The following is a 26460-nucleotide window of genomic DNA, read 5'->3' as shown; positions in this document are numbered from 1 at the left end:
ATGAGACTGAATAGGAGTTCATCGAACCCAGGCAAGTGAATTGCTCAGGCTATATCACACTGTAACATATTTTCAGTGGTTGTGGATGAAATGGACAGGTGCAGTTAATTTCATCCAAAAAAAATGCAGGACATCCATTTCATTCTAGGGCTATCAGTTTGGGATGTCTGCATTTATGATCTGACTAACCAAGGCAACAGTTTTCAACAATCTGTGAATGGAATGTATATATTTGGTACACTATTGACAAAATAGTTTCTTTCAACAGAAAGAATGTACAATGAGCATGTAGTGCTTCTAAAGGCTATTGTTAAAGGTAATGTTTCTCATATAGGAGTCCTTCTAAATCATGCTGTTGTTTTGCCATACTCATTACTTTGATTTCCACTTCCCCATTTTCCAGTTTATTTGCCTGACCAGCAGGTGAGTTTACACAATTGTTTCCTTGACAAATGTGCTGTTGGATGCACTGGAGATCAGCTTCCGTACCTCCACTTTCAGTGTCTGTGCAATACAGGTTGATGATATTTTTAACCTTTGCAGTTTTCAAATAACTTTGGTTCATAGTAGCTCTTCCCTCCTCCCCTCTGACTGATCTGGCTTTCAGAGCTTTCATTTAACATTGAGACAAAATGTAAAAGCAGTTCCAACCTATCTTTTTCAAATACTGTATGTCTGAGAGAGAAGATCATTAGCATTTTTTAATTTTGGGGAGGAATCCTTGGCTTCTTCCTTGTCTGACATAAGGGTTAAATTAAGCCTATACTAGCCACATCTTGAAGAGCCCCTAGATGACTGAAGATGCATCCCCCAGTAGTGGCAGAAGGCATTGCCATGGCCAAGTTTCTCCACAGTATAGTCAACTGTATTGCCAGCTTTGAATTGCCAGCAAGGTTTTGTCCATTTATTTTCTCTCTTCTTCAGAAGACAGCTCAGTCTAACTCAGCCCAAGGGGCATTCAGAAGTATTTTCTTCAGCAGCTGAGCTGTTTAAAGAGGATGCCAGCTCCTTTGGCCACTCCTGAGTTAATTTTCTGCCTCCTCAGTTATGCTAGCAGAGTATTTTGAGGTTTATATGAGATTCATGGGCATGATTTAGGTAAAAAGAGAAATGACAATGAAGGATTTGTGTTTTAAATTGAGTATTTTTAGTATACCAGTTCACAGAATAAACCCAAATATAGGCACAGAAGCGCAGCTGTTTGTGGACAAGTGGTAACTTCATAAACCAGCTTTGTTCATGAAATTGCATTTCATCCCAAAAATGTCTTTTGGGGCATTTCCCACCACACCACCTCATGTCCTTGTCTGCACAAATCTCCAGTGACAGCAAACCACATCCAATTCCTTCCTTACATGTGGAAGCAAGGCATTCAGAGCCCTGTCAGTGTCACTGTTTGGTACTGTAGATGTAAAACTGGAAGGTTAAGTTACTGTCCATTTCCTTGACATCCATGTGTCACCCTGTTAGGTCTGGGTACAACTTAGTGTGAAGGAAACATTTATAGGCAGCTTCTAGCTTTTTTTGTTATGGAGAATGTATGAATGGAAATGAGCCATCAATTTATGAATTTTACACAGACTAGAATACGTAAATGCATTTACTATCTTAAAGCTTGATGTGTCATTTGCAATGAGTCATTAGAAAGTGATTAGCTGGTACTGATGTTCAACTGGAACCTGTGAATGGTATGCACTGAGTCAAGTACGAGTCAGTGTAATCTCTTCATCATTGCAGTTGAACTTCTGTGTTCTGAGTAGAGAAACCCAGCCTTCTCTTTATTAAGAAGGCTTTTATAGCATTTCAGTGTTACCTGACAACAGCAGAGTGAGTGTAGGTAATGGCTAGTATGTTTTGTAGCACCAAACTTTAGGAAAATAACTCTTAGACCTTTGGGACTTCGTAAAAATACTGTTCATGAACTTCTTATGGCCAGCTAGGCAAATTAAATTAGCATCACCTTTGACCAAGTTAAATCCTACATGTCTCTGAGAAGCAAATCACACACACTAACTAAAAAACTCTCCTTTTACATTTGTAAAATGGGAAAATATGTATTATGTTGTAAATCCATTCTTAAAAGTCTGATCTAATCATCGTCACAGCCATCGACAATGATGCATACATACTTGGAAAATGAAACTAGTCATTTCATATTGACTTTTTCTGTCAGGAATGGCATCAGGGATACCTTGTGTGAGTGTGCTTGAATAAAATGCTTTATGAAGCTGATATCACTAAATAATTAACAAGTTAAGAAAATGTTCCAATTTGGCAATTTTAGAGATAATTATGAATTTGTTTGTATTCAGTATTTTTACACACTTGTCTTCCAGCTACCCTGATAAATTATGCATTGCTATTAAGAAAAAAATATGGAAAGAAAAATCCCTGAATGTGCACATAGATTGTGTCTAGACAGTTTTATTTTGCTGTATTTGAAAACGTGGACATTTTAACCTAAAATTCAGCTCTTATTATGCTTCTATTTTATTTAAGCCATTATAAAGAAAGGAAGCAATATTTCAGGGGAAAAAATTAATGTTTTCTCAAAAATATTAAAATATTAATTAGCTTAAGGACAGAAACATTAAAATTAAAACCAAGAAACATGGGTTTGTAATTTAAACTATTGCCATAGATCCCAGGTGTATATTTATATATTCTGAGCTTCAACTCTTTTGTGTGCTTTTTTGTTTCTGTGTGAGAAACGAATCAGCTACCACATTCTAGTCAATGTAGGAAATTACATTTCCAATATTTGTAATGAAGAAAAAAACTCTATCATCCTTTTAGGACAAGTAAACTCAAATTTCTAAATTTACAATTTTGGAGAAATAATTGCTGAGGGTAGGACAGAAAATGGGGTCCCTTGTGGGATAGGCCAATGCTTGTCATGCTGTATCAGTAAATTACTTCCTGTTATCCAGATAATTTTAAAATAAGTCTAATTTAGTAAAACAATGGCTTCAAATCATTTTCATTTTCTTCCCATTCAAATGTAATCCTGAAGAAATGTAGTTGACCATAGGTTTTCTCTATCATAATGTTTTTCAGCCTATGGAGATATTTTTGGTGGGTGGCAAAGCCAATTAGCTTTTGCAATTAATTATACTTGTAATTCTCTGTTTGCAATATATTTCAGGAAAAAATGTCTCCTTTGCCATGGAGTTACTTTAATACAAATCAATATGCTTTTTGAAATGCTTTTGTGATTCACCTTTTCTTGTGTAATTATACCTCTTTATTGCATTTTGTTTCTGTCTATACACAGCATTTAAATTGTAAATAGCTTGTAGTACTTCTGTCTCAACTTTCTCTATGTATGAATTATAATTGCTGTGTTCAAGTATTTGATTTTTTGTATAAATGAGATCCCGCAGTTCAAATAATTATAGTATGTTCTAAGTTCTTTAATTCTTTCATTTGAAAAGTTTAAAAAAATTTCAAACATGTCTGTAAATATTTTCTCCTTGTCTCTTTTACCTCTTCAGAATTTATAGAAAATTTCAGTACCTTTTAAATCCTCGTCAAGTTTATAGTCTTTCTGGAAATGGACCAATGCCAGGGTAAGTCTACAGTTAATATTATTACCAGGAACTCATTTAATAAAATGCTGTATAATCAAATGAACAGACTGAAATACATATAGCATGTTTGGAATGTATCAACACTGCAGTTCTCTGCATGGCTGCAGATATGTATAGGTATTATGTTTTTACATGTACAAATAAAGCTATGTCTCATATGTCTTACTGAAAACCATGCATTATTCTGCATGGTTTTCTGAAAACATATGCATTATAAGAACTGTGGGATAAATTTAATTCTCGTTGCAGCTTTAACTGCCATATCAGCAACCCAAGTTCTCGGGGGCATTACTTCTGTGTTACAGATATCAGCGACCTCAAAGACTGACCTGCAAGACATCCATTTCTTTTACATAAATACACATGTGCACATGTATATGTGTCTGTAATATATTGGTGACTGCACACTCCTTATCAGTTACATAATCTTGGAAATGTAGTGGTTGGAAAATGACTGGCCAGGCTACATTATGCTGGCAGGGACATTTTATGTGGACTGAAGTGAGTCTCTGAACCAGCTGGCATTGCAGTCCCTTGCTTAATGTGCTTCCTCCGTGATTCTTCTTAATTTGCATTCGAGTGAAGACAGGAGAATTACAGTTTATCAACCAATCTTTGCCACCTGATTTGGTCTCCTTTTTAAGTCGGGGGTGCTTTGGTAGAAGAAAATAAGAGCAGAACTGAATATGTGCTATGTATAATATTTTTTACGTACTGGGTGCTATTTACCTATGTCACCGATACATGAAATTTTACATCAGTGAAGAGTTGCAGAAGGATATTAGGAGATATATGTTCACTGACATTAAGTTTACACTATTGCTTGAATACTTCTCTTTTTAATCTTTGCAGTTTTTATTTGTTTAGACTTTTTTTCTTTGAAGTTGGAGGAAAAGAAGATGAAGGTGGAAACTTGTCTGATTTGTCCCCTGCAAAGTTACATTTCAGTTTTCACATTTATATTACTGGAAAGACTATGCTCTGTTTCTGACAGTACTTCTGGGTTTAAGGCCCAATGTACAGGAAGCTATTCTCTCTTTAAACTATACTCTATCAGCTATTTATTGTCTTAGACTTGAGATGTGTGTAACATTGATGAAAGTGAAAAGCATATTGGGCTCAATCCTTTTAGAAGATATCGTGCACTGCAGTGTGGTTAACGTTAACCTGCTGAATGGTTCAAAACCAGCTCAAAAAAATGGAGATAATGACATGCATGTCATCTTTCATGCCTGCAATTGTCTTGTACCTGAATGCTAGTGCTGTTTTTATTATTCGAATGGAGTTTGTTGATTTTATGCTAGTCTTGACACGTATGGAAAATTTAAGTACTCTTAGTTCAAAGAATAAATATACTGGCAGAATTAACTGAGACAAAGCTAGTAACCAATATTGTTTTGCATACTGTATAGTAGAAATACCATGCTAGAAATTGAGAGGATGATTTTTAAAACAACTGAAATATTTTTGTTGAAATTCATCTTATTTCATCGAACTTAAAAAAAAATCTGGCTGCATTTCTGTCCATTGGTGATTTAGTTTTCATGAATCTGGCTATGTGAAAAAAATGCATTTTAAGGCAGAGGCACAAGAGGGCAGTGTTAAGTTCAAGCTGAAACTGTGCACTGAGGCAATTTAAACATTAGTCTTTTGAACCAGGACAGTGTTTTTTAGAAAATGTTTTCAATTTCTCTTTCTATTAGGAATCGAAGTAGTTTTAGTTCAGAGTCACTTTGAAGAAAATTCTAATTAATTTTCAAACAGACACTGCTTGTTTTGGTATATTTTTTTATTCATTTCACAGAAATGAATAATCCTAAATTTCCAGTTTATCTCCTGCCATCACTTCTTGCCCCTGGCAATACTTTCTAGGCTGCATATAATTTGTCCATTAAGTGAGAAGTTGAATAAACTCTGCTATTTCACTTACCAGTACTTGTTTTCTGCAATGGCTGAATTGCCTAATAAAACCTGCCCATCCATCCATCCATCCATCCATCCCTCCGTCCCCTTATTCATCCATCTCTATACTGCCAGTTATACTGGATTGTCAATCAAAATTTTGTGTTTATGTTGTCATATATGAAATTTAGATCAAAACGGAACAGATCTGGGTACTGTACAGAACAGAGAAAAGCAAAAGTATATTCTTCATCCCAATAGGTTATTTAGTAGAAAGGGATAAACATAATGTATATTTATTTTAAAGCATTTATGATTATTGCAGTACATTTCAGTTGAGCCTATTTTGAGATTTGGTTTTTTTGCTTTCAAATACTCTTTTCAGATGTGTTTACTCAACCTAGAGAATGTTTATAGTATTAGCTAAGAATTTGCATTTTTTTGGTAGAGCCAGCTTGTCTGCTTTAACCTGTAAGTTAACATTTTTAATTTTTGATGGTATTTTTCTCATGGGCTGTTGTCATCAAGCAAGAAGATAACATTCACAAGTTTTCTAACTTGAGTTCCAAACATCTGTGGCTGACATGAATTGATATTTCCAGTTCATTTTTGTCAACAATCTAAGTATCCTCTTTTCAAATAGCAGAGAAAAGGACAAGGGAACTAGGAGACTAATAAAATCATAAATCTTAGGGGGACTGTGAAGCTGCTGGTTTGTTGGGGTTTTTTTTAATGGTCAGCATCAGTTGCTATGTCTGTTGTTCTATCTCTTTGGTGGGATAGCCGTGCTATTGCAGAGAAATGTGTTGGAATACAGGACTCCAAATTAATAGCAACAACAAAAAAAACCCAAACCAAAACACAACCCCCAAAAATAACAAAAAATCCCCACCTTTCCTCATACCATTTATTGTGTATTTTTCCTGTAACTGCTGGAATACAGCAGGACAACAGAAAAATACTCTGAACAAGTTGACAATGAATTTTAGTATCAGTATCTCAATGTACAATTACTGAAGTGGAAGTGTTGTCTTCTTTCATAATGGATGGGAAGGTACATGAAGCAGTGCAGGAACAGTAGCAATGACATTTCTGTTAGTTTCTTTGCCTGCCTGAGTTAGGGTTTCTGGAGCAGTTTATGTCAAGACACGTTATGTACATAGTCTATGTAAAAATATGTACATGATGCAAATATACCTCATGGCAGCAACTCTTGCATTGATTCTTTTCCAGCAATGGAGACCTGCTGCGAGGCCTGAAAATCGAGAAGCTCTAAGCCAAAGGGCAACACTTTAGACATGGGTATAATAATTAATGGTTTAGACATTCTTTAATTGGCAGTAGAGGAATATGAGTGAGCTTGAAAAACCTTGTAGGCTCTGCAGCTGAACACAGGCATAAAAGGTACTCCACAGTTACAGACTGCCACAGTTAACACAGTGACGTGAAAATTGCTGGGCTGATGCATTGTGTAATTCGTGCCTAGCACCTGTGTTTTTAGCCATGAAAAGAGTTTCCCTGTTTGGTTGTTACATCTCTATAGGAGTCTTCTACTTCTGACAACAACTGTTATTGTGGATTTAATGATCTTGAAGAATCTGAAATTCAGTTATTGTTCACCTCACAGAGAGGTAAATAATAGCAGGATGAATAGCAGTGGAGCCACAGAGCCGCAGGACTCTGTGAAGAGGTCGGCGTTTCACAAAGCCTTTGTCCCTCTGAAAAGGCCTCTGTTCCCTAAAGTTCTATTATTTAAAATGTCTAATTTATGGTATTTTTATACTCTATAATAGAAATTATATCCACAAAAGTTGTATTTCTTTATAACTTCCTTAATCATTTAATTTGGAGAACACCTAGTTTTTAGATTCTAGTTGCAAGTTTGCCTCAACAGGCCTTTCTAAATCTTAAATTCTGCCCACTTAAAAGATGCCCAAGATAACAAAACTGACTCCCTACAACTTACACTGTAATTTAGTTGGGAATCTACAGCACCTGGGCTTTTTTACCTTCACAAAGCAAGAGGCCTGTTTTGAAAATTACACTATTTTCCTTAATTATTTGAATTTCCTTAATAATTTGAATTGATTGCTAGAGCATTTCTTTGCTATTGGACATTTGGAGTACCCAAATTCTGGAAAGATACATACACCAAGAGTATTTTTAGAAAATAATAACTGCATGGTTATTTTCTTTTGAACAAAATATTGAATCTGATCCATATTTTCTTAGAAGAATTACATTTTTGCCAAAGAATGGCAAAGCCATTGGATTGATTGTACTCTAATGATAAAAAAATATTTTTGTACACCACGAATCCGTAGTACTTAGAATTCATCAAGTCTTCACATATGAAACTTAAATCCTGAGTTTAAAGATGTAGTTTAAGCAGCTGTTTAACAATATTTTTGCTTCTATGACATCTGTGGTGTTGGCACCTTATACCTATCCTGAGATCCACTAGTGGATTATTCTTTGCTTGGACTGTAGACAGTCTTAAGTTTTGCTTCCACTGTGTGAAGAATGCTGAAGATTTAATGCATTGCTCCTGTTATGCCACCTTGTGTGGCTGAGCACCTGAAGTTCTGCACAGTGCGCTGCACTTGGATATAAGTGCAAAAGTCATGTGCGGGGAACTAAATGGAAAACATTGCAATTTATGTTTTCATTACTATGAGTAAAACTTCAGTTTTACTCTAATAAATTAAATTAATTAAATAAATTTAAATAAATACTTTAGGTCTTTCCTTAAAAAGTTTTATACGAATGTGTATGTGTTTGCTACCTGTGCATAAATCAATTAATTGCATGATTCAAAATCAAATTGTTACATCCTCTAGCATTGGTATTTTATTCATAAATAGATCCCCTGCACTCCTATGGATTTGATGAAGTGATTATGAAAACATGTCAAAAATGGTGGATAAAAAGTAACAGGTGCTATTAAAACACTAACCGAGCACAGTTTTCTTGGTAAGCAATACTGAATTTCTCCGTAAAGGTCTATGAAGAAATCTGAAAGAAATTCTTTCTTTACAAGTGTAACGCTTACTGAGTCTGAATGAAACCTTATAGAACTGTGTTCCCTTCCCAACTCCTAATGTGGGCTGCACATTCTAATTCAATGAATAAGATTTATTTACATATATAATTATATAACTATATTTAATTTTATAAATTAATTTGATTTTATAAATATTTATATCTGCTATACTATATTTATATACACTACATTTATATATGCAAATATACAATGTAACATGTATTTTATTTATTTTGTGTGTTAGACTTTTATACTATTTTTATATTATTTTTATATTTAAATTAATGAAAAGAAAAAGTTATGTGAATTTAATGCTATACTTTGGAAAATTCACTGTCTGTGAATATAAAAAGCTCCAAGGGAAATACAAATGCAGCCTATTGAAAATGTTTTTCACAATATGATTTTGCCGGATTTTTCAGTCCCCCACTTTTTTGGAAGTTATTCTTTTCTGATGAAGATTAACTATATAGTCAAAACAAAAAGAATGTTTGATAGCCATATGGTGAAGAAGCTTATTTATAAAAAACGGCAGAGGTTTAGGTCTATATTCTGCCAGTCTGGAGCAATGCTAAAATCAACCCTGTACTTTTGGTGTTGTTTTAGTTGGTTGTTTTTTTCTGGACTTTCTTTTCCACATCTGCTACATGAGGTAGAAATGTTTAAAATTTAGAAGTCACTCTGACGTCACCTCTGGGCTATAATTTGACTTTAAATTAAGCTGAAATACCTTCAGTATAGGAAGCAATGTAATTACACCTGGTAACTTTCTGCAAACCCAACACATTGGGTCAAAGTGGGAATGCTGGTGGCAGGAGCATTTGTCTCTATGCCAGGCCTTGTGAGGGGATGGACATGCACACCTGGGGGCCAGGGCATATCTCAGTGCCTACTCTTGCAGTGGTGTGAGGTGACTTCCAGAAGAGGACCTTTCAGCACATATGCTTATTAGATCTCTTCCCCATGTGTACCCAGTCAGATTTGGCACACGACATTTTGAATCACAGGAAATCCTACAGCACTTCTCTTGCAGATGTGTGAAGTAGAACATAAAAGGGGTGAGAAGGTCAAGGCAGCCTTTAATACAAGGTGAATAAGCATCCTTCAGGCATTATATTTGCACTTGAAATTGCTTAAGAGCTCTTCTGACCAAAGAAAATTACAGGGAGTGGGACATGTGATGGGCTTAATTCTATGCAACTTGGCTAAAATTGAAATTCTGGTCAAAAACTAATAGAACAAGAAGTTGTCCTGTCATCTTCTACATTTTACATAACTTTTTTGGTCATTGTTTTTTTCATTTCCTTCTCCCGTTCTAACTCTTTTACTCTGTAATTTTTCATGTGCTCTTGATTTTATCAAGAGGTCCAAAAAAATTTTAAAACTTTCTGAGGACAGGAGCTCCATTCCCCCTGCAGCATTAAAATTTCATATGGAAAAACAGTTGGAATTAAACACTTACAAGCTATTGTCTATATTTATTTGTGTTCAAGACTTTGTGTAAAATGTATTTATTAGTTGTGCATTTATTAGGAGATTGCAAACTGGAAATCAGATCTGGTCACTAGAATGTAGAATATCCATTAAGGTATCTGTAACACTAATGAATACAATATATGTGAATGTACATATACATACATACAGAGTAATACAACAAGATTACTGGAAGTTTTTTGTCTAGTCACAGTTTATGTGTAAGGGATGATTTCAGCATATGTCAAAAGCTATCCTGAAATGATGCTTTTAAAGTAAAATTATTGCACCTTAGCGTTGTTTTGATATATCCTCACTTTTTAGCATTATGCAACATTGTTATAGAATGAAGTGGCTAAGTAGGTGCTGATACTCACTTGATGGATATGGAAGCAGAAATAGTCAAGCAAATATTACCAAAGATATTTTACTTTTAAAATACGGTTTTTAAGATGATAGAATGTGTGCCTTCAATCTGCCGCTTTCTCATTTTGTATTAAACCATGATGCAGAATTGTTTTTACCAACCGCAGAATGTCCAGCTTAATATGCACCAGTGTCCTACCAGAAGTATGAAGTTTTCTTTATAGAAAGAACTTCACAAATAAATGTTCTGGCTAATACATTTAGACAACATAGACTTTTCTGTCTTGACAGACTACCTATCCATTTACAACTAGGTGAACAGATAATGTTTTCTGATAATGGTTTCAAACAAGACTTGAAGTGAGACAAAGGTTGGACTAACCATCAGGTAGAAACTTTTTTTAGTGTTAGTGTACCATAATAACCCTTAAATTATTGATTTTGTTTAAAATATTTCAGATAATACTGATAATAATTAATAATAACGTTGGGTAGTATTTGTCTAAAAAATGAATACGTAAGCACAATTGCTTTTTATTTTAAGTGATCACTTGCTATTTACTATTAAATGAAATGTCTTAAGGCATAAAATGTTTACATAATGAACAATTATATTGATCATAATTAGGTATCTTCATTTACTCTTTTTAGGTTAAATTTTTTCCGAGATGTTGCTGAATTCAGAGTACTAGCATGTGGTGGAGATGGAACAGTAGGCTGGATTTTGGATTGCATAGGTAATCTATAGCCTTTACACAGTTTTGCTTGCCTCATGGTTTTCATTTTAATGGTCTTCCTTGCATACCAATGCATGGATACAACTATTTCAAGCAACAGCTTGTTCATTTAAATGTTTGAAATGTGTTAGTTTGGGACATGATTATTTTTAAAGGCACTCAAATTGCAAAAGTTATATAAAATCTCTAGACAAGTTGAGTGTTGCTGGATTTCCTGAAAGCAAGAAATTTGAATTAATCTATTTTAATTTCAGTTCAAAGTCTATTCCACAACTGAATCAAATCTGACTTGCTAATTTTAAGACAATTTAATTTAGCTCAGTTGCTTTTTTTAGTTACCGAATTTTTGGCTATGCTCTATTATCCCGTAATGGAGATCATGTATTAAGAGATAAGTCAGTTTTGGGGTTCTTTCAGTCAGTTGTCTGCAAAGTTCTCTGTACAAATCATAAGGAAGGCCCAGAAGTCAAGGTATTGCAGACTTTCAAGACTTAATTTTATCAAGGATTGTTAAGGAGAATGTCTTCCACATCACATGAACATTTATTTGGTGTTAGGCTGCAGAGAAAAATAGTGGGCATGTGTGACAGTGGAATCAGGAAGAGGATCAAGAGAGGTCAAAAGACTCAACTGAAATTTTATCTAAAGTGTTTAAAAGTGTGTGCTTTTTGGGGGACCAGAAAACCTTTAAAAGTTCACTGAAATGTAAACCTGATGTCATGAAGGAATGTTAGCAAAGGAGTATCTCTAATCTTGGATGGAAAAAAGTCTTTTTGCAAATGCAAGCTACTGGTTGTAGCTCTCAAATAGCTTTCAGAGTCATAAATTAATGTACATGAACATCAAGTGCATTGTCTAAACTTGCAAGAAACAAAGTTTTGCAGCTGTTAATTGTGTCATCCCTGTTTTCATGAGGTCTAAAATGTCATGCAGTTGCTTTCTCTTTCAGTAACGTACTATATTGTGCAGCATTTTTTGAGGTATGGAACTAAGAAATTACTTGGGGGATCCAGGAACCATCTTTTTTAATAGGTGCAGAAAGTATGTTTTCAGTGCTGCCTTTTAGGGAGCTAAAGCACTTTAGTATAGAAACTTTAAGAGCACACCTGTTTCTAGACACTTTCTAATTTGATTTTCCCTGATGTCTTGATACACAAAGAGCTTTATCTGAGAACAGAGCAAGAAAAAAAAAGGGGAAAAATAAAAAAAAAAGAAAAGAAAGAAAAATTAAACAAAAGCAAAAAATAATTCTCATCAGTTTGAAACTTTAAAAAAAATTGTTCTATTAAATATTACATTCTCTGAAAAATTTCCATTAAACTGGCTATATGAATGTTAACCCTTTCTAAAATACTGATAAACATTGATGTGCCCTGCTACATCCATTGTATAGATAAACTCCTGCTGATTATTGCTGATAATTGTGCATAATTCTATAAACAAAATAACTGATTAATTAATTATAACTTTTAAACTAGACATACTATTCATTCACATTAAATGGGAAATTTGACAAATTATGTATTTGAAATATATATTCCAGCTTTCAGAAAAGCTTTCTTGACAAGGGTTTTCTCATTGGGTTTTGAAGAGATCCTTGGGCTTAAAATGCTACAAAAATACCAGTAAAGACTGAAAAGACACTGTAAATTCATTCATTTCAAAACACTGCTTAATAAATACAAAATTGCTACTTAAAGTCTTGACAGACAAGTGCCCCCTTTGGATGGCAGGTTTAATTCCTGACAGGCAAACCCATCTAAGGTCTTGTGTCAGTTCCAAGGACTTCTTGATAGTGGTGCTCAGGTATAGATACAAATCCAGGTGAATACACAGTTAAACACAAATTTGGTCACCCAGGTGAAAAAGTAGAAGGTTCACCTCATTATTCATGCCTTTAACTATTACTTTTCTGCATTCATAGCTGGGAATGGCAGAGCTGAGAACTAGACAGAGAACACCATACTCAGTCTTGGAAAGATCTTGAGTATCATTGTTTGTGAATGTTTGTCACATCTATGATTTACGAAATCCTTATGATAACAAATGAGTAAATTAGGATTACAAAATCCTTATGATAACAAATGAGTAAATTGGGATTAAGGATTGAATATCGAGTGGAGAAGGGGCTACAAAAGGGACTGACAGTGAAATGCTCATTGCTGAGCAGGCAGCATAATTTCATATACAAAACAAGTCTTTCACTGAAACAAAACCTTACACAGTTATCATATAATAACATGCAGTTAGATCATTTTTGTTCCTTAGTTACGTTTTTTCCTTCTTTATTCACAGAGAAAGCGAACTTGATTAAGCATCCTCCTGTTGCTATCCTGCCTCTTGGGACTGGCAATGATTTAGCAAGGTGTCTGAGATGGGGAGGAGGTAAACACAAATGAAAATGCAATGTCTTATGGAACTAAAAGAAAAAATAAAAACCTTTTGCATCAACATCCACATTTGGATTTGTTTTCATAAAGAACCATTATCACCTTATCTATTTTTGGAATGATCTGTTTGTAAATGTTGTACAGATATGTAAGATATTAAAGGTTGTAATCACACTTCATACCTTGTTTGTAGCTTCTGCTGACACCAAAACCGTTCCAAAGTGTAATGAGAATAGTGTATAGCAGTTTGGTTGGCTTTTTACCATCTGTATTGCAGTTACTGCTTTGATAAATACCTTGTAAAGGGAGCAGTCTTAAATGGATTTTAATTGGGACTGTTCTGAAAGGGTTACTGGAAACGTCTAATAATGGGTTAGGAGTGGTTTAAGCTTTTTTAATCTTTAAAAATATTAAATGAAAAACATGTCTCAGCCTTGGACAAGTTCCTTTGATCCACTCCCTTTCTGTTTTCCTACAGAGGATTCCAGACAATAAGTGCTGTGGTACTATGTATCAGAAAATGAGAAGGCAAAAAATGCTGAAAGAAGAATATATAGAAAATTGAACGTTTAATACCCTTTGCATCCTTTCCTGGATGTATGGAGACTTACACTCAGCTTCTCCAAAAATTCTGTTCAGAATTTGTATTACAGGATAACTTGAAGGAGACACAAGGAAGAAAATCTTAGACCAGAGTCAATCTGTGGTGAAAGCACCTCAATTTATGGGCTCATAGCCAGGTCTATTTCAGGTCTTGGTTGTTTCAATTGAGATGTTTTGTATTTGGAACTTGGTTGGTTTTTTTTTGGAACTTCTCAGCCTTTGCAGTTATCTTACTTCTTCTGTCTCATCAGTTTCCTTTCCAAATGTCTGCCTTGTTGCCAGATATTCTTTAGAAAATTCTCAGTAGTTTCCATGCTGTAGCACTTTGTTAACCATAATGTTCTGTCAAATCATTTGAGAACCTCCTTTATTTTCTCTGTCACAACTGTTGATTGTTTACATTCTTATAGTCTTAGGGGAAAAGAAGGAAAACAAACAAGCCAAAACCAAATCAGCCTTGCTTAACTTTCTGAATTGTTCATAGAGCCATAGAGTAACTAGGCTGAAAGGGGTCATAGGAAGTCACTAGTCTGTGTCACTGCTGTTCCAAGCACGGTCCAGCCATGAGAACATTTAATCACATTAGCTGGGACCTGTCCTTACCTTCACTTTTATTTATGTCCTGTATCTTAAGTGATTCCATTTGGACTAAAGTAGAAAAAGGCAGTATGAAAATATTCTGGGTTTCATCGTTCTTTGCCCAGTTGCTTTGTGGTAAACAATACCATAATACAGATTTTCTGGAACTTCCATAGATGGGAGAGGAGACAGGGATTCCAGAAACTAAATTGCTGGTGAGTGATCTCAAAGATGCAGAGAAATGGAATTGTGCATGCTGCTGTCATGTGGTGGTTGTCAGTAACTAGCAAAAGTGTGCTAGACAGCCGTAAACAAATACATCAGCAGTGGGTTTTGATCAAGGAGGCTTTGAGTGGCTTGGCCTGCTAAAGGTGTTAATGACACTGGCAGTACATATTTCTTGAATAGAAGATCTTGTTTTTTCTGCTTTGAAGAAGGACTGAATCCCCAGATCTTAGCTGTCTATTACAAAGTCATTTGTTCTGAATAATATTCAGAGTTGATAATGTCCCGTAGTAAAACCCCCACAGTTTTTCTTCATGCACACTCGTATGTTGTATATACTCATGAGTGCATAAACAAATTTTCTACTCAGTTTAGTGAAATACATGTGGGTGCTTATTTGCAAGTAAGAGTAAGCTCTCTCTACAAAGCAGGACGAGGCTCATGAAGAAGTTGTTGGAATATGCAAAAATGTTACTTTTGCTGATAAAGCTATCAGCTATAGATTTGCAATTTTGGATTTTTTATGCTAAACCAGATTGAAACAATCCATGAAAATTAGTAGACAGCCTTTAACCTTTCATTGTCTTGTCAGGCAAAACTACAATATGTCTCTTTTCCATAAATTTTGAAATCAAAGAAATTTAAATATTAAGATTAATTTCACATCAAGAACAATTTGCAAAGTACCACAGTAGCTTTTTGAATCATTTGGAAAATTCAAGAGATTGGCAAATTTTGAAAATCTCATTATTTTCTTCATCACAAATCTGATGACCACTGAAATCTGTAGAGTTATTCTAAATTTGCATGCTTAATTAGCTTCGTATTTGTACTTCTTTTAATGGCAAGTGCTGGAAAATTGTCAATACTTCAAGCACAATCCTGCTTTTAAGGTATTATATGCATAGATTTCATTTTTCCAGTCATAGAATCATAGAATATTTTGTGTTGGAAGGGATCTTTGAAGGCTGGTTAACTAGTCCAACCCTCCCTGCAATGAGCAGGGGCATCTTCAATTAGATCAGGTTGCTCAGAGCCCTGTCCAACCAGCCATCTAGAAAGAGAAAGAAAATGTAATGAAACTTTATTATGCTTGATTAAATAACTGGTTTTATGTTTTGCTAGGGTATGAAGGTGAGAATTTGATGAAGATCTTAAAAGACATTGAGAATAGCTCAGAGATTTTACTGGACAGGTGGAAATTCGAAGTAATACCCAATGATAAAGATGAGAAAGGAGACCCAGTGCCTTACAACATCATCAATAACTACTTTTCTATTGGCGTGGTAAGACTTACACTTATCCTTCAGTGATTTTCTTTTTCTGTTTTGAATAAATATTTGCATCACATGCCTTCAGATGAAGAACTGTTGGCTAGAGATAATTTATAATGTTGTTTTGCTAGTGAAATGAATACATAGATGACTGACAGCAATTTGCATAAATTTACTTCCTCACATTCAAACCTGAATTATTTTTCAGGACCTTCTACCTTCCCATTTGTAAAGAAGATATTTGTGTTGTTCTTAATGGTTTATGAGCAGCCATAATAATAAACTTATATTCTCATTTTGAAGGTCCTGTAAAAATATAAAGGAAAAACTAATCAATAAGAACTCTTAAGTAATCTTTTCCATTAGTATTCACATAGTCAAAACTGTTTAAAAGAACAGTTGCATTCTTTATTTCTTCAGGGCAGTTTTAAATAATAAAACAATAATACAAAAAGAAAGCCCTGCACGTATTTTCTTGGTTCTGCCTTGTAGGGATATTCACAGTTTGAATTAATTAGGAGGAAAAGGGTTTAAGCAACTCTTCATGTCTGAGGAACTGCATCTCTGGTTTGTGCTTCTCTGTGGTTTTCTATGTACTATCTATGCTTCTGAATATTAGCAGAATTCCTTTATTCATATTTGATTTGTGATTTGTTGTTAATTTCAGATACTATTCTGAAGAACCATTATTTCGTACCTCATTTGGGTTTTTCCTGCGTGATTCTTCCTGCCTAGATGCAGAAACTTACATTTGTTTGAATTACACTCTCTTTTAATTTTTACTGTTTCTCCAAGGCACTGTGAAAACTACAACATATTGCACATTGCCTCATAGATTCTTGCCAAATAATCACAGTCTCTAATCCAACATGAATAGAACTTGCTGTATGATCTTTGTAACAGTGTGGCAGAAATGGTACTTAATAACTATATAAATGTATGTTTAGAGAGGATGCGAAAGTAAAACTGAATAAAATTTTTCTTGACATGGGGCTCTTGATGTTTTAGGACCATAATTCAGGATGGAAAGGATTGCAGGAAGTCATTAATTCTAAACAGGGTAAGCTATGAGAGCAGATCACATTGCACAGGACATTATCCATTTAGATCTTAAAAGCCCCCAAGGATGGAGATGGCACAGCCTCTCTGGGTGATGCTTGACTGTCCTTATGATGAAAGAGTTTTTTTCTACATCCTGTCTGAATCTCTCATTTCAACATAAATTATCTGTCTCCCATCTTCCTGTCATATGGGCCTCTGTGAAGAATCTGGCTTTGTCTTCTTGATACCTCCTCATAGGTACTTGCAGGCTGCTATTAGACCTCTCTGGAGCTGCCCTCTTACCAGTGAACCACCTTACCTAGTCAGTCTTTTTTTTAAAAATCTCTCCAGCAATCAAGACCATAATATCCCAAGCTAGATACAAGAATGCTGGGGTAGACAGTGTTCAAAACCTTGCTGAAGTTGAGCATGACATCCCCTGCTCTCTCCTCATCTACAAATCTAGTTGTTTGACCATAGGTAGCAATTAGAAGGTAATTTACCCCTTGGAAGGAAAATTATACACTAAGTTGAAAGGAGTTGGAGACAGCAGTGTATGGATGTGAAAAGTTTGATTAGTATGTTCAAGCCAAACAAGCCTATTTTTTCCCTCTGGCAATCTCAAAGCTCTGATATGTCCATAAGAACTCGACTTTGTCTAAGTACAGAGAAAAAGGTAAGAAACAAACTGAGATGAATGTGTAACAAACTGTGAATGAGTATGGGTAATGTTCAACCTGATGGAAGCACAGAGCACGGAAGGACCATGAAAAGTGGATGCCAAGCCATGTGTCAGTTTCAAAGCAGGAGCTAGAAAACATCTAAGAGAAATGTAGAATAAGATAAAGATTTTTCAATTGCTCACATCCATCATTCTGTCAGGATGGCAAGATACCAGGAGAGAAGTTCCATCTGCTTCCTAATAATACTGGAGTCACTGATAACAGCTAAATATCCAAGAAAAATGTGCATTAACATAGTCAAATCATATTTGCTTTAAAAAACAAAAATACCACCACCCCAAGGAAAACCAAATGAAACCAAAAAACCTCTTCAAGAATATGGTAGGATCATCTGAAAACGAAAGCTTATCTTGGAAAGTCACAGATTTGGTGAGCTGGACAAACATAACTGGTAGTATTAGAGGATTAATGAGGAGGCATGACAGAGACAGGAAACGTCAGGCCAACTGTCAGACAGTGGCAAGTTCAATTACCAATGTACTTTAGAGAAAATAAAATTATTTTCCCCATAATCTACCCAACCAGCATTAATAGTCATACATTCATGCACTAGGTTGATATTATCCCAGTGATCATCAAAGACAGACTTCAGTAATATCAGTATTGTTGTGTTATCACAGACTATTTTTGGGCTTGAGATGCATTTCTGTAGTTGCTGCAGTAATGGAATTTCAGCCTTGTCACTTCATTTAGCTAACTTGCTGTTGCTATAATCAGAGGGAGTATGTGAGTGTAGACAGAGTATTTCATTGGACATACTGTTTGTCATGGTTAACCTCTTCCCTATGGATAAAACAGCTCAACTTTCGCGGTTTTTTTCAAGCACTCAGCTGCTTACCATTAATGGTGGCTCAACATGTATATGTGGACAGGATAAGCTTGTGTGCTGTAACACCCCTGCACACCTGCTGTATCTTATCCTAGCTATTTTTCATTTCTGTATGTCAAGTCTGTAAAGAACTCCAAAAACCAAAAACCCAACACTTCCCTAATCTAATGCTATCTTAGAGCAGATAAATAGTTTCACAAAATCGGTAATAACTCTTCAGTTCAGTGCTTAAAATTACCCCTCCTGGCAAAAAAAACCCAAAACAACATCCAAGAAAACAAAATAATCCTCAGATTAAATCTCCATATACTCGTGACTCTATGTGTTATTTGAAAAATAAAAGGAAAATAGTGGATAATGATATCCTGAAAAAAACCCTTATTTTTGCAAACAATTGTTATCAAGTCTGCTCTCAGATCTTGCCTGGATTGAAACATTTTCTTCAGTTATGCAGGCATAGTAAAGCATAAATGCACATTGTTAATTATGAAATGGATGGGCCTATATTCTATTCACAATAAATGTACTCAATTCAAGTACACACAAAACCAGGTAAACATGGAAGATGGTGACATAATCATGTGCTGATTGAGACCTGAGCAGCAGTCATGGAAGATGAGTGACCAACAGACAGTGAGGCAAACTCTCACATAAAAGCAAAATAGGAAAACAACTTGAGAACATTGTTACCTTGAGAAGGACTTCCATGTGCACTGTTAGGAAACTCTGTCATGGCACGGCCAAAAATTTTATGTAGCGCTAAGGTGCAAAGAAAGAGTTCTTTTAAGCTTAGGGATAAGTAGCTTAGTTGTCAAGCAATATTGTTGATTCTAATCACTGAAAAGGGAGTGACTGTCAAGGCTGTTTATCTTTTATTGGGAAGTTTTTGGAGAATGTCAAATATGTAGGGAAGTTATATTGCTTATTTTTGGTGCTTCTCACATAATTTCTCACACAAAGTGAGACAAAGTGGGTATTTTGATAATGGAAAGAATGCCTCATTAAATGTCCCATTGTGATTAAACATTAGAAACCTTGGCTTCCACTAAATGCTTGGTTGAAAAGAGCATGTGGAAGGGGGAAGAAGCCATCTTATGTACTTCTGGATAGGAATGTGTGAGAGAGCACAATATCTCTGCTTTCTGTGCTTTCTCTTAAGGTGGATATTCAAGAGAAATTATGAAATCAAGCAAAAACTATAATGAAGTTCTTTAAAAAAAAATCTCATTATTATTTGTTATCTCACAATTGATAATTCTTAATCCTGGAGATAGATGAGTTTTTCTGAGGCTCCTCCTTGGCTGGAGCAAATAGCTGTAGGCCAAACCAAAGGCACAGCTGTAGTCACCTGAGAATCAACGTTGCTAGACCCTGATTTTTTTACATTTATTATGCAAACTACTTGAAAATATTAAATAAAAAAAACGATGATTGGACTCAGATAATGGCTTATCTCAAAAAAGGTAACAATTTTTAATCCAAACAACTCATCTATTTCCCATTGACTTTCCTGTTAGTTACTAATACCTCTTTTTATTGTTTTCCATTTTGTGGGTAATAATGCTGAAAGAAATTATGAATAGATGTTAAGATGGGAGTCCTAAAGTAGGTTTTCCAGAAGCAAGCATAATTTTGAATTTACTGTTCTGCTACTGAATTAGCTTAGAGTTTAGACTTTATGGAGCCAAAATTAGGTCAACATGAATCAGTACTGAAGATCTTTAACCATAAACATTTTCTTTCTGTTTTTTTCCTTTTTTTTTTTCCCTTTTAAATAAACCATAAATTTATCTGATATTAATAGGAGATAAAATGTTATCAATGCTGTTTGTCACTTGCATTTTTGTAACTGTATAGGGTATTGCAGAGCATATGCTGCTGAGCCCCTTGCAGTTCTGTAATTAGACTGTTGGAACATCATAAACTGAATTTGCAAACATCTGCATTGTCTTTTAGTACAATTTTGTGTAGAAAGAAATATTACTGAGCTAGATTTTAAGGAAAATTTTACTAGGTAAAGTGTGGCACAGTGCAACCTTCCCTATGTTAAAACAGTGAATACCATTCTAAAATGAAAGCAGTTTCTCACGGGTGTTTAGGGCAGTACTTGAGGTGTAAGAGTAAACCAAATGACATGGTACTTACTGGTATTTACATGAGGCAATTCTAAAGTTTATATTAGCAGTCATTGTCTATCCTCGTGTTTAACTGGAAATGTTTTGTATGAAAGACTGATTAGGTAACTCTGATTTTCATCTCTGTTTTCTTCTTCTTGGGCCAGATTCCATTAAAATGATGAACTTTTATTTTTGACCAATTATGTAGCTGTTACATATGTAAAGAACATACAGATTCTCTGTTCATGCTTAAGTAATTGCCTACTGTTCTGGCCAGGAGGACTTCAAGGATTGCTGTCCCTTAGGAAACCAGCAGATTCCCTTAGAGGCTTGCATTCTTTGTAGATCCAGAATTGCTTCTCTCTTGTCTAGACTGATCATCTGAAGGCATGCTTTAGGGTAAACCTACTTGGGATCTTTGCTATTGGTACTGTTTATCTACGTACCCTAAAGAGTCATTGTCAGCAGAATCAAGTTCCTTTGGAAGCTTAAAGCTACAGCTGATCTTATTCACACTATTTCATTTGCACAACGTACTTAAGATATGGAAAACATCTTGTCTGTCTTCCTTACTGATAAAGAATTTAGATAAGGATCTTCCAGCCTCCCTTCAGCTGAAATTTTGAATGCATGTGCAAACACATACACAAGAACATATTGGAGGGAAAAAAAGAAATGGAATGCTCTAGGACAGCAATTAAGACAGTAACCTGGAAGAGAACTGGGATATCCAGATTCCTATTCCATCTGTTGTTTTTGTCCATTTGATTAACTTGTACATGGAAATTCAGAAACTTACATTACTCTGAGAGACTTCTTTTCTAAAATTGATAGGTACAAAATTTTAATGCTAAAACAGAACTTACAGAACTAGATCACCTCAGTCTTTCGTTCAGTCTTTACAACAGGTGGTAATTGATTTCATTGCAATATGGTGATATTCTCACTTGGATGATCTACAACAAAAATATTTTTTGCAAGTGTTTTTAGTTTTTAGTTAAGGCAGTAAAGATATCTGAATGTGCCTGGAAATGTTCTGTAAGTTCTTTGTGAAACAAGTCAGTATTATATACTGGATTAATAAAAAAATAAGCAGTTATCACATAGAGGGGAAATTTCATTAATACTAGTAAGTAATACTACAATCAGGATGTGTTCTCTGAAGAATTATTGCCATAAAGTAGTAAAGGTCTACGACAAAGACAAGTGTACTTTTATGACACCTAATATGTTACTATCCAAATGCACTATCAAATAGATATTTGGGTGCTCATGATTTAATATTCTTCAGCCTTAACCAGTCGCTAAGAGCCTCTTATTCTGCCAGTAGGGAAAAATATGACTTCTTAATTCTCATAATCATAAATTTGAACTTGCTATGGGTCTGCTTCCCCATGACTATACTCTTAAGTCATCAACCTACACTTCCATTATATCTTCTTAATTTTTTTTCTTTTGTTTTTTTTTTTTTGCAAGACTCAGGAAAAAAAGTTAGAAAAATCTTACATAGAAGCCATATTTTTGGTTTTCTTGAGAAAGGACTTTCATTAGCATCAACAGAAACTTTGACTGCCAGAATTTTTAGTCTCAAATACAAGAGTCTTAACTACAGTTGTTCCTCTGACTATGGGATCCCATAATCTTTTATTTTCTATGTTATTTTATTATCTATGTTATTTTAGAGTATATTTATTACTGCTACTACAAAAAAAAGGAGTTTATTATTGTATATAATATTTATAGCTGTGAATGAATTTCAGTTTTATGCTGGCCCCATATTTTGAAATTTTAAAGCTTCATAGCATTTTGCTGTCCATGGTGGTGAGAAGGAATTTTTTTTCTGCATAGGAAAATATCCTAGGGACATTTGCTGATTCAGTGCAGAATTTAAGTTCATGTACATCTTAATGCTGATACAATGTGACATTTAAGTATGTGTTTAAACTTTCCCGATCTAGTGAAGCACTTAAATACTTGGGTAATTTTTTAAGCATTTTTTGCATTTTCACTAATATGACTGGACAATTGCACATGTTGAATTCTGGGCATTTGGTGGAAGCTAATAAATTATTCAAGTGGGATTTTTGGTATACATAACTAAAAATCATGTTTATTGGTTTGCTGAACTAATATGAGCATAAACACATGCCTAAGTGATTTTGTGAATCCTAATCATCACTTTGAATGTGCTAATGGAATGTTGTGATATATTGCATTATTTCTGTGCCAAGGAGGGAGAGAACACTTCATAGTAAACAGTATTACTGCTTTGTAATCCAAATCACTTTTTTTCCTGCAAAAAGGGTTAAAAAAATGAACAATTCGTCCATGTGTGAATACAAATATAATATTAAAAGATCCATATTGGTATTGGGCGAGTAATAGTCTCAGTCAAGTAGCCAAATCTGTAAAACTGGTTGCTGTATCTGTGGGGAGAACTCTGCTCTCTTTCAGAAGGAGCATGTTCAGAACACTTTAATCCCAGATTTGAAATACTGTTATTTTGAGGAGTTGTTGATAGTTCAATGTATCATCTTGTTTAATTTTTTGCTCACATTGCTAATTCTTGCAAATTAGTTATTCTTACAGGTTTTGCTACTTGCATGTTTGAATCTTCTTTACTCTTTTCAACTTTATTGTTGAAATATTGAAATTCTTCTGCAGGAATTTTGGATATCATATATGGCAAGTATGATGATGTAGGGTTTTTTGTTGCAGGTGGTTATTTTTTTCATATGGCAGAAAGTCACAAGCATGCCATGGAAAGTGGGATCTGTAGAATAATTCATAAATAAGGAGCGATAGGAGGCTCTTTGAAGGTTTCCTCTCGCTAATGTGTTGCAATATTTCCCTGGACATGGAGAATGCGAATTCCATAACTAAGATATACTTAGAGTTGGTAATATTTATACTGCAACACTGCTGGTGGTGTTTCCTGTTAGGTAGTTTCTCTCTACCAGTGTGGATTTAGTTTACCTTCTAAATCCCTCTTGCCATCATATTCTTCTACCGTTCATAATGTGTATTGGGGTACCCTAGCATGAGATTTGTACTGCACTGCATGGGACGTGGGAGGTAGTTTTTCCAGAGAACTAAAGTTTTGTAGCTTACTCTACTGTGTAATGAGTCTTACTAATCTTGAAATCACTACAAAAATCTACACTAATCACTGCAAAAAAGATTATTTCCAGAGGTACCATTTCTTATATTTCTTATAAGGATAAAGAAATTCAAAGAATTTAGATTTTTCTTCCTGTTTGGTTGGTCATTTATTTATTTTTATTTTAATGCTAAAGTATGAATTTATGCCAGTATGTGCTGGAACTTTCTGAGAATATTTACATATATCAAATGAGTTTATTAAGATTTGTGTGTGTATGATTTCTCTTACAGTGCAATAAGAATACCTAGGTTTGTGCTGAATTCACTGTAGGTTTTGTCAGGTTCAGTGAAAAATACAGTTCTGTGGGCTATATTTAAAGTAGCAAGTAATTTTGCTCAGTAGGAGTGTAGCAATTGATGCTGAGTCCCTTCTGTCTGCAAAACAGAACTTTGGGAGTCTTAATTCAAACTGGATGTAGTCTGTTCTCCTGCTATGAACTGTCCTAAACATGCCTGTCCTAAAGTGACCTAAATGACTGGTCATTGGTTTAGCCTGTGTGTCCCCATAATGTGGAAGGAGCACACTGGCCACATTAAATATGTTATCTTCCAAAGATATCTGACTGACATACACCATTCTTTGCTTCAAAGAGAATCACAGGAAGTAGGAATGATTAAAAATTTGCTTAAAAATTTAATTGCTTTACAGTTTTGCAATGGACCTGAAAAAGTCAAATAGATGTATGGTGTGTCTAGCTTTGGCTTACCATCTTTCCCTTCTAGTTTCCCATGTAGATCTTTTTTTTCTGTCATTTTAGGTATTTGAGACTCATTTAACTTTTCATGATGTGGGGAGAACAAGGGTGAATACCTTGAACTAAGAAAGGCTCCTTTGTTTTAGATTTATGAGTGTCTCATTCACTTGCTAGTACTTAGTACCCATTCCTGCCACAAAATTATTCTTCTGGCATGGAATCAAAGGGTAGAAAGTGACTTGTTTCCCTTAGTCAGTAAAAAATTTGAGAAAAATCGTAGGTAGAGTCTTTGGCAGTTACCTATATCCTTCCCTTTAATTTGTAAGGGACTTGTAAAGTAGAACAATTCTAGAATTGAGAAGATGCTAAATTTCATCTGTGTCAAATTTGTGAAAGCTAGGTATTAAATAAAATGCAATGAGGCATAACCTTACTAAGTAGATACTGCAAAAGATATTTTTTGGGACAAAATGCAATAAAATGAAACTTTCAGTCCTCTGGTGTTTTGTCATTGCATACCCTAGCTAGCAAAGATTTTGAGTCTTGTTCAGGAATTTTTCTGGGGTTTGTTTGTTGCTTTCATTGTTTTGGGGGTGTGGTGCATTTGTTTTCATAAAGGAAGGGTCTACAGAGCAGCCTTGCCAACAGCTACGGTTGCAAGTGACAGTTATAAATGAGAATATATGCCTAAAGACATAATTAATTTGCAATGAGCTCGGAACAGCTCCTTAGCTAAATGCAACTAAATCAGCTACAGAGTGTGTAATTAACTTACAACTATATTAGTCCTACAACAATATTATTCATTATATATGTAAGTTATTATTTTCTCCATATGAAATTTGTAATATACTAAGTAATGATTAAGAGTTCATTATAGTATTTTGTTCATATTATCATAATATAATTGTGATGAATGTTCATCTTGTTAATGCTGTTATTCCTACTTGTTCTTAAAAGAAATGTCAAGGATGTCAGGAAAATATGATGTGGAGTTTTTTTCACACACACTGAGAAGCATCTATATTCAAATGACATTGAAATTTTGGTCCTTGTCTAGATTTTGTAGTTCTGCTTGTTAGTGATGACAGGAATGTATCAAGGAATGGTAGAAGCCAAGAAGACTTTATATTAAAGTCAGGAGTAAGGTGAATAAGCTTTAAGGTTGGTCATAAGACTAATTTGGACCTCAAAGTAGGAAGAACAACTGAGGAAATTGCTTGAATTAAAAAGGCAAAGATTTTTAAGACATGTGAGTCTAGCAATGGAAGTAAGTTGAATCTGGGAAGTGTTTATGAGGTACGCAAGCTGTACAGAACATAAGGTGGGCTGTGTGTACCCTGGTACCTTCACCTGGCTAAGATGCACGACATATGTCTCTGTGTACACATGTAGAACTATGTGAAAAATAGCTCAGATTTAAATTGTAATCATTCTGTTTTCATGTGAGAGTTAATCCTGATATATGTAAACAAGTTTATGTAAATTAGTTGCTTTACCAGCTTCTCCCTGACAACATCATTTACCTTTTTGCCATGCCATTAAAGATCCTGTCTCAGAACTTTACTTTCACAGGTCTGCCAGAGCCCTACTGAGTCTTTTCAGACTGCCTGTGTGTAGCTGAGAAGGGACCAAAGAAATCATAATCATGCTGACTCAAGTGCCCATTGAGGACATGAAGTACAGTTATT

At 34.8% G+C, this 26460-nt stretch overlaps 1 protein-coding gene across 9 annotated transcripts in view; it reads left to right on the top strand.

Annotated features, from left to right (window-relative positions):
* DGKB (diacylglycerol kinase beta) overlaps positions 1–26460 on the top strand; it is a 381330-nt gene that overhangs the window by 172140 nt on the left and 182730 nt on the right. For all 9 annotated transcript variants that reach the window (XM_008629944.2, XM_017729357.1, XM_017729355.1 and 6 more), the window contains 4 exons: positions 3495–3569; positions 11026–11111; positions 13407–13496; positions 16034–16194. In XM_008629944.2, the coding sequence (XP_008628166.1) occupies positions 3495–3569; positions 11026–11111; positions 13407–13496; positions 16034–16194 (412 nt within the window). The remainder of the gene's footprint in view (positions 1–3494; positions 3570–11025; positions 11112–13406; positions 13497–16033; positions 16195–26460) is intronic.

The sequence above is a fragment of the Corvus brachyrhynchos genome, unplaced genomic scaffold, assembly GCF_000691975.1.
Source record: "Corvus brachyrhynchos isolate BGI_N302 unplaced genomic scaffold, ASM69197v1 scaffold142, whole genome shotgun sequence".
Lineage (NCBI taxonomy): Eukaryota > Metazoa > Chordata > Aves > Passeriformes > Corvidae > Corvus > Corvus brachyrhynchos.
The sequence above is the reverse complement of the archived record's forward strand: the minus strand, read 5'-3'. Positions and strand labels throughout refer to the sequence as shown.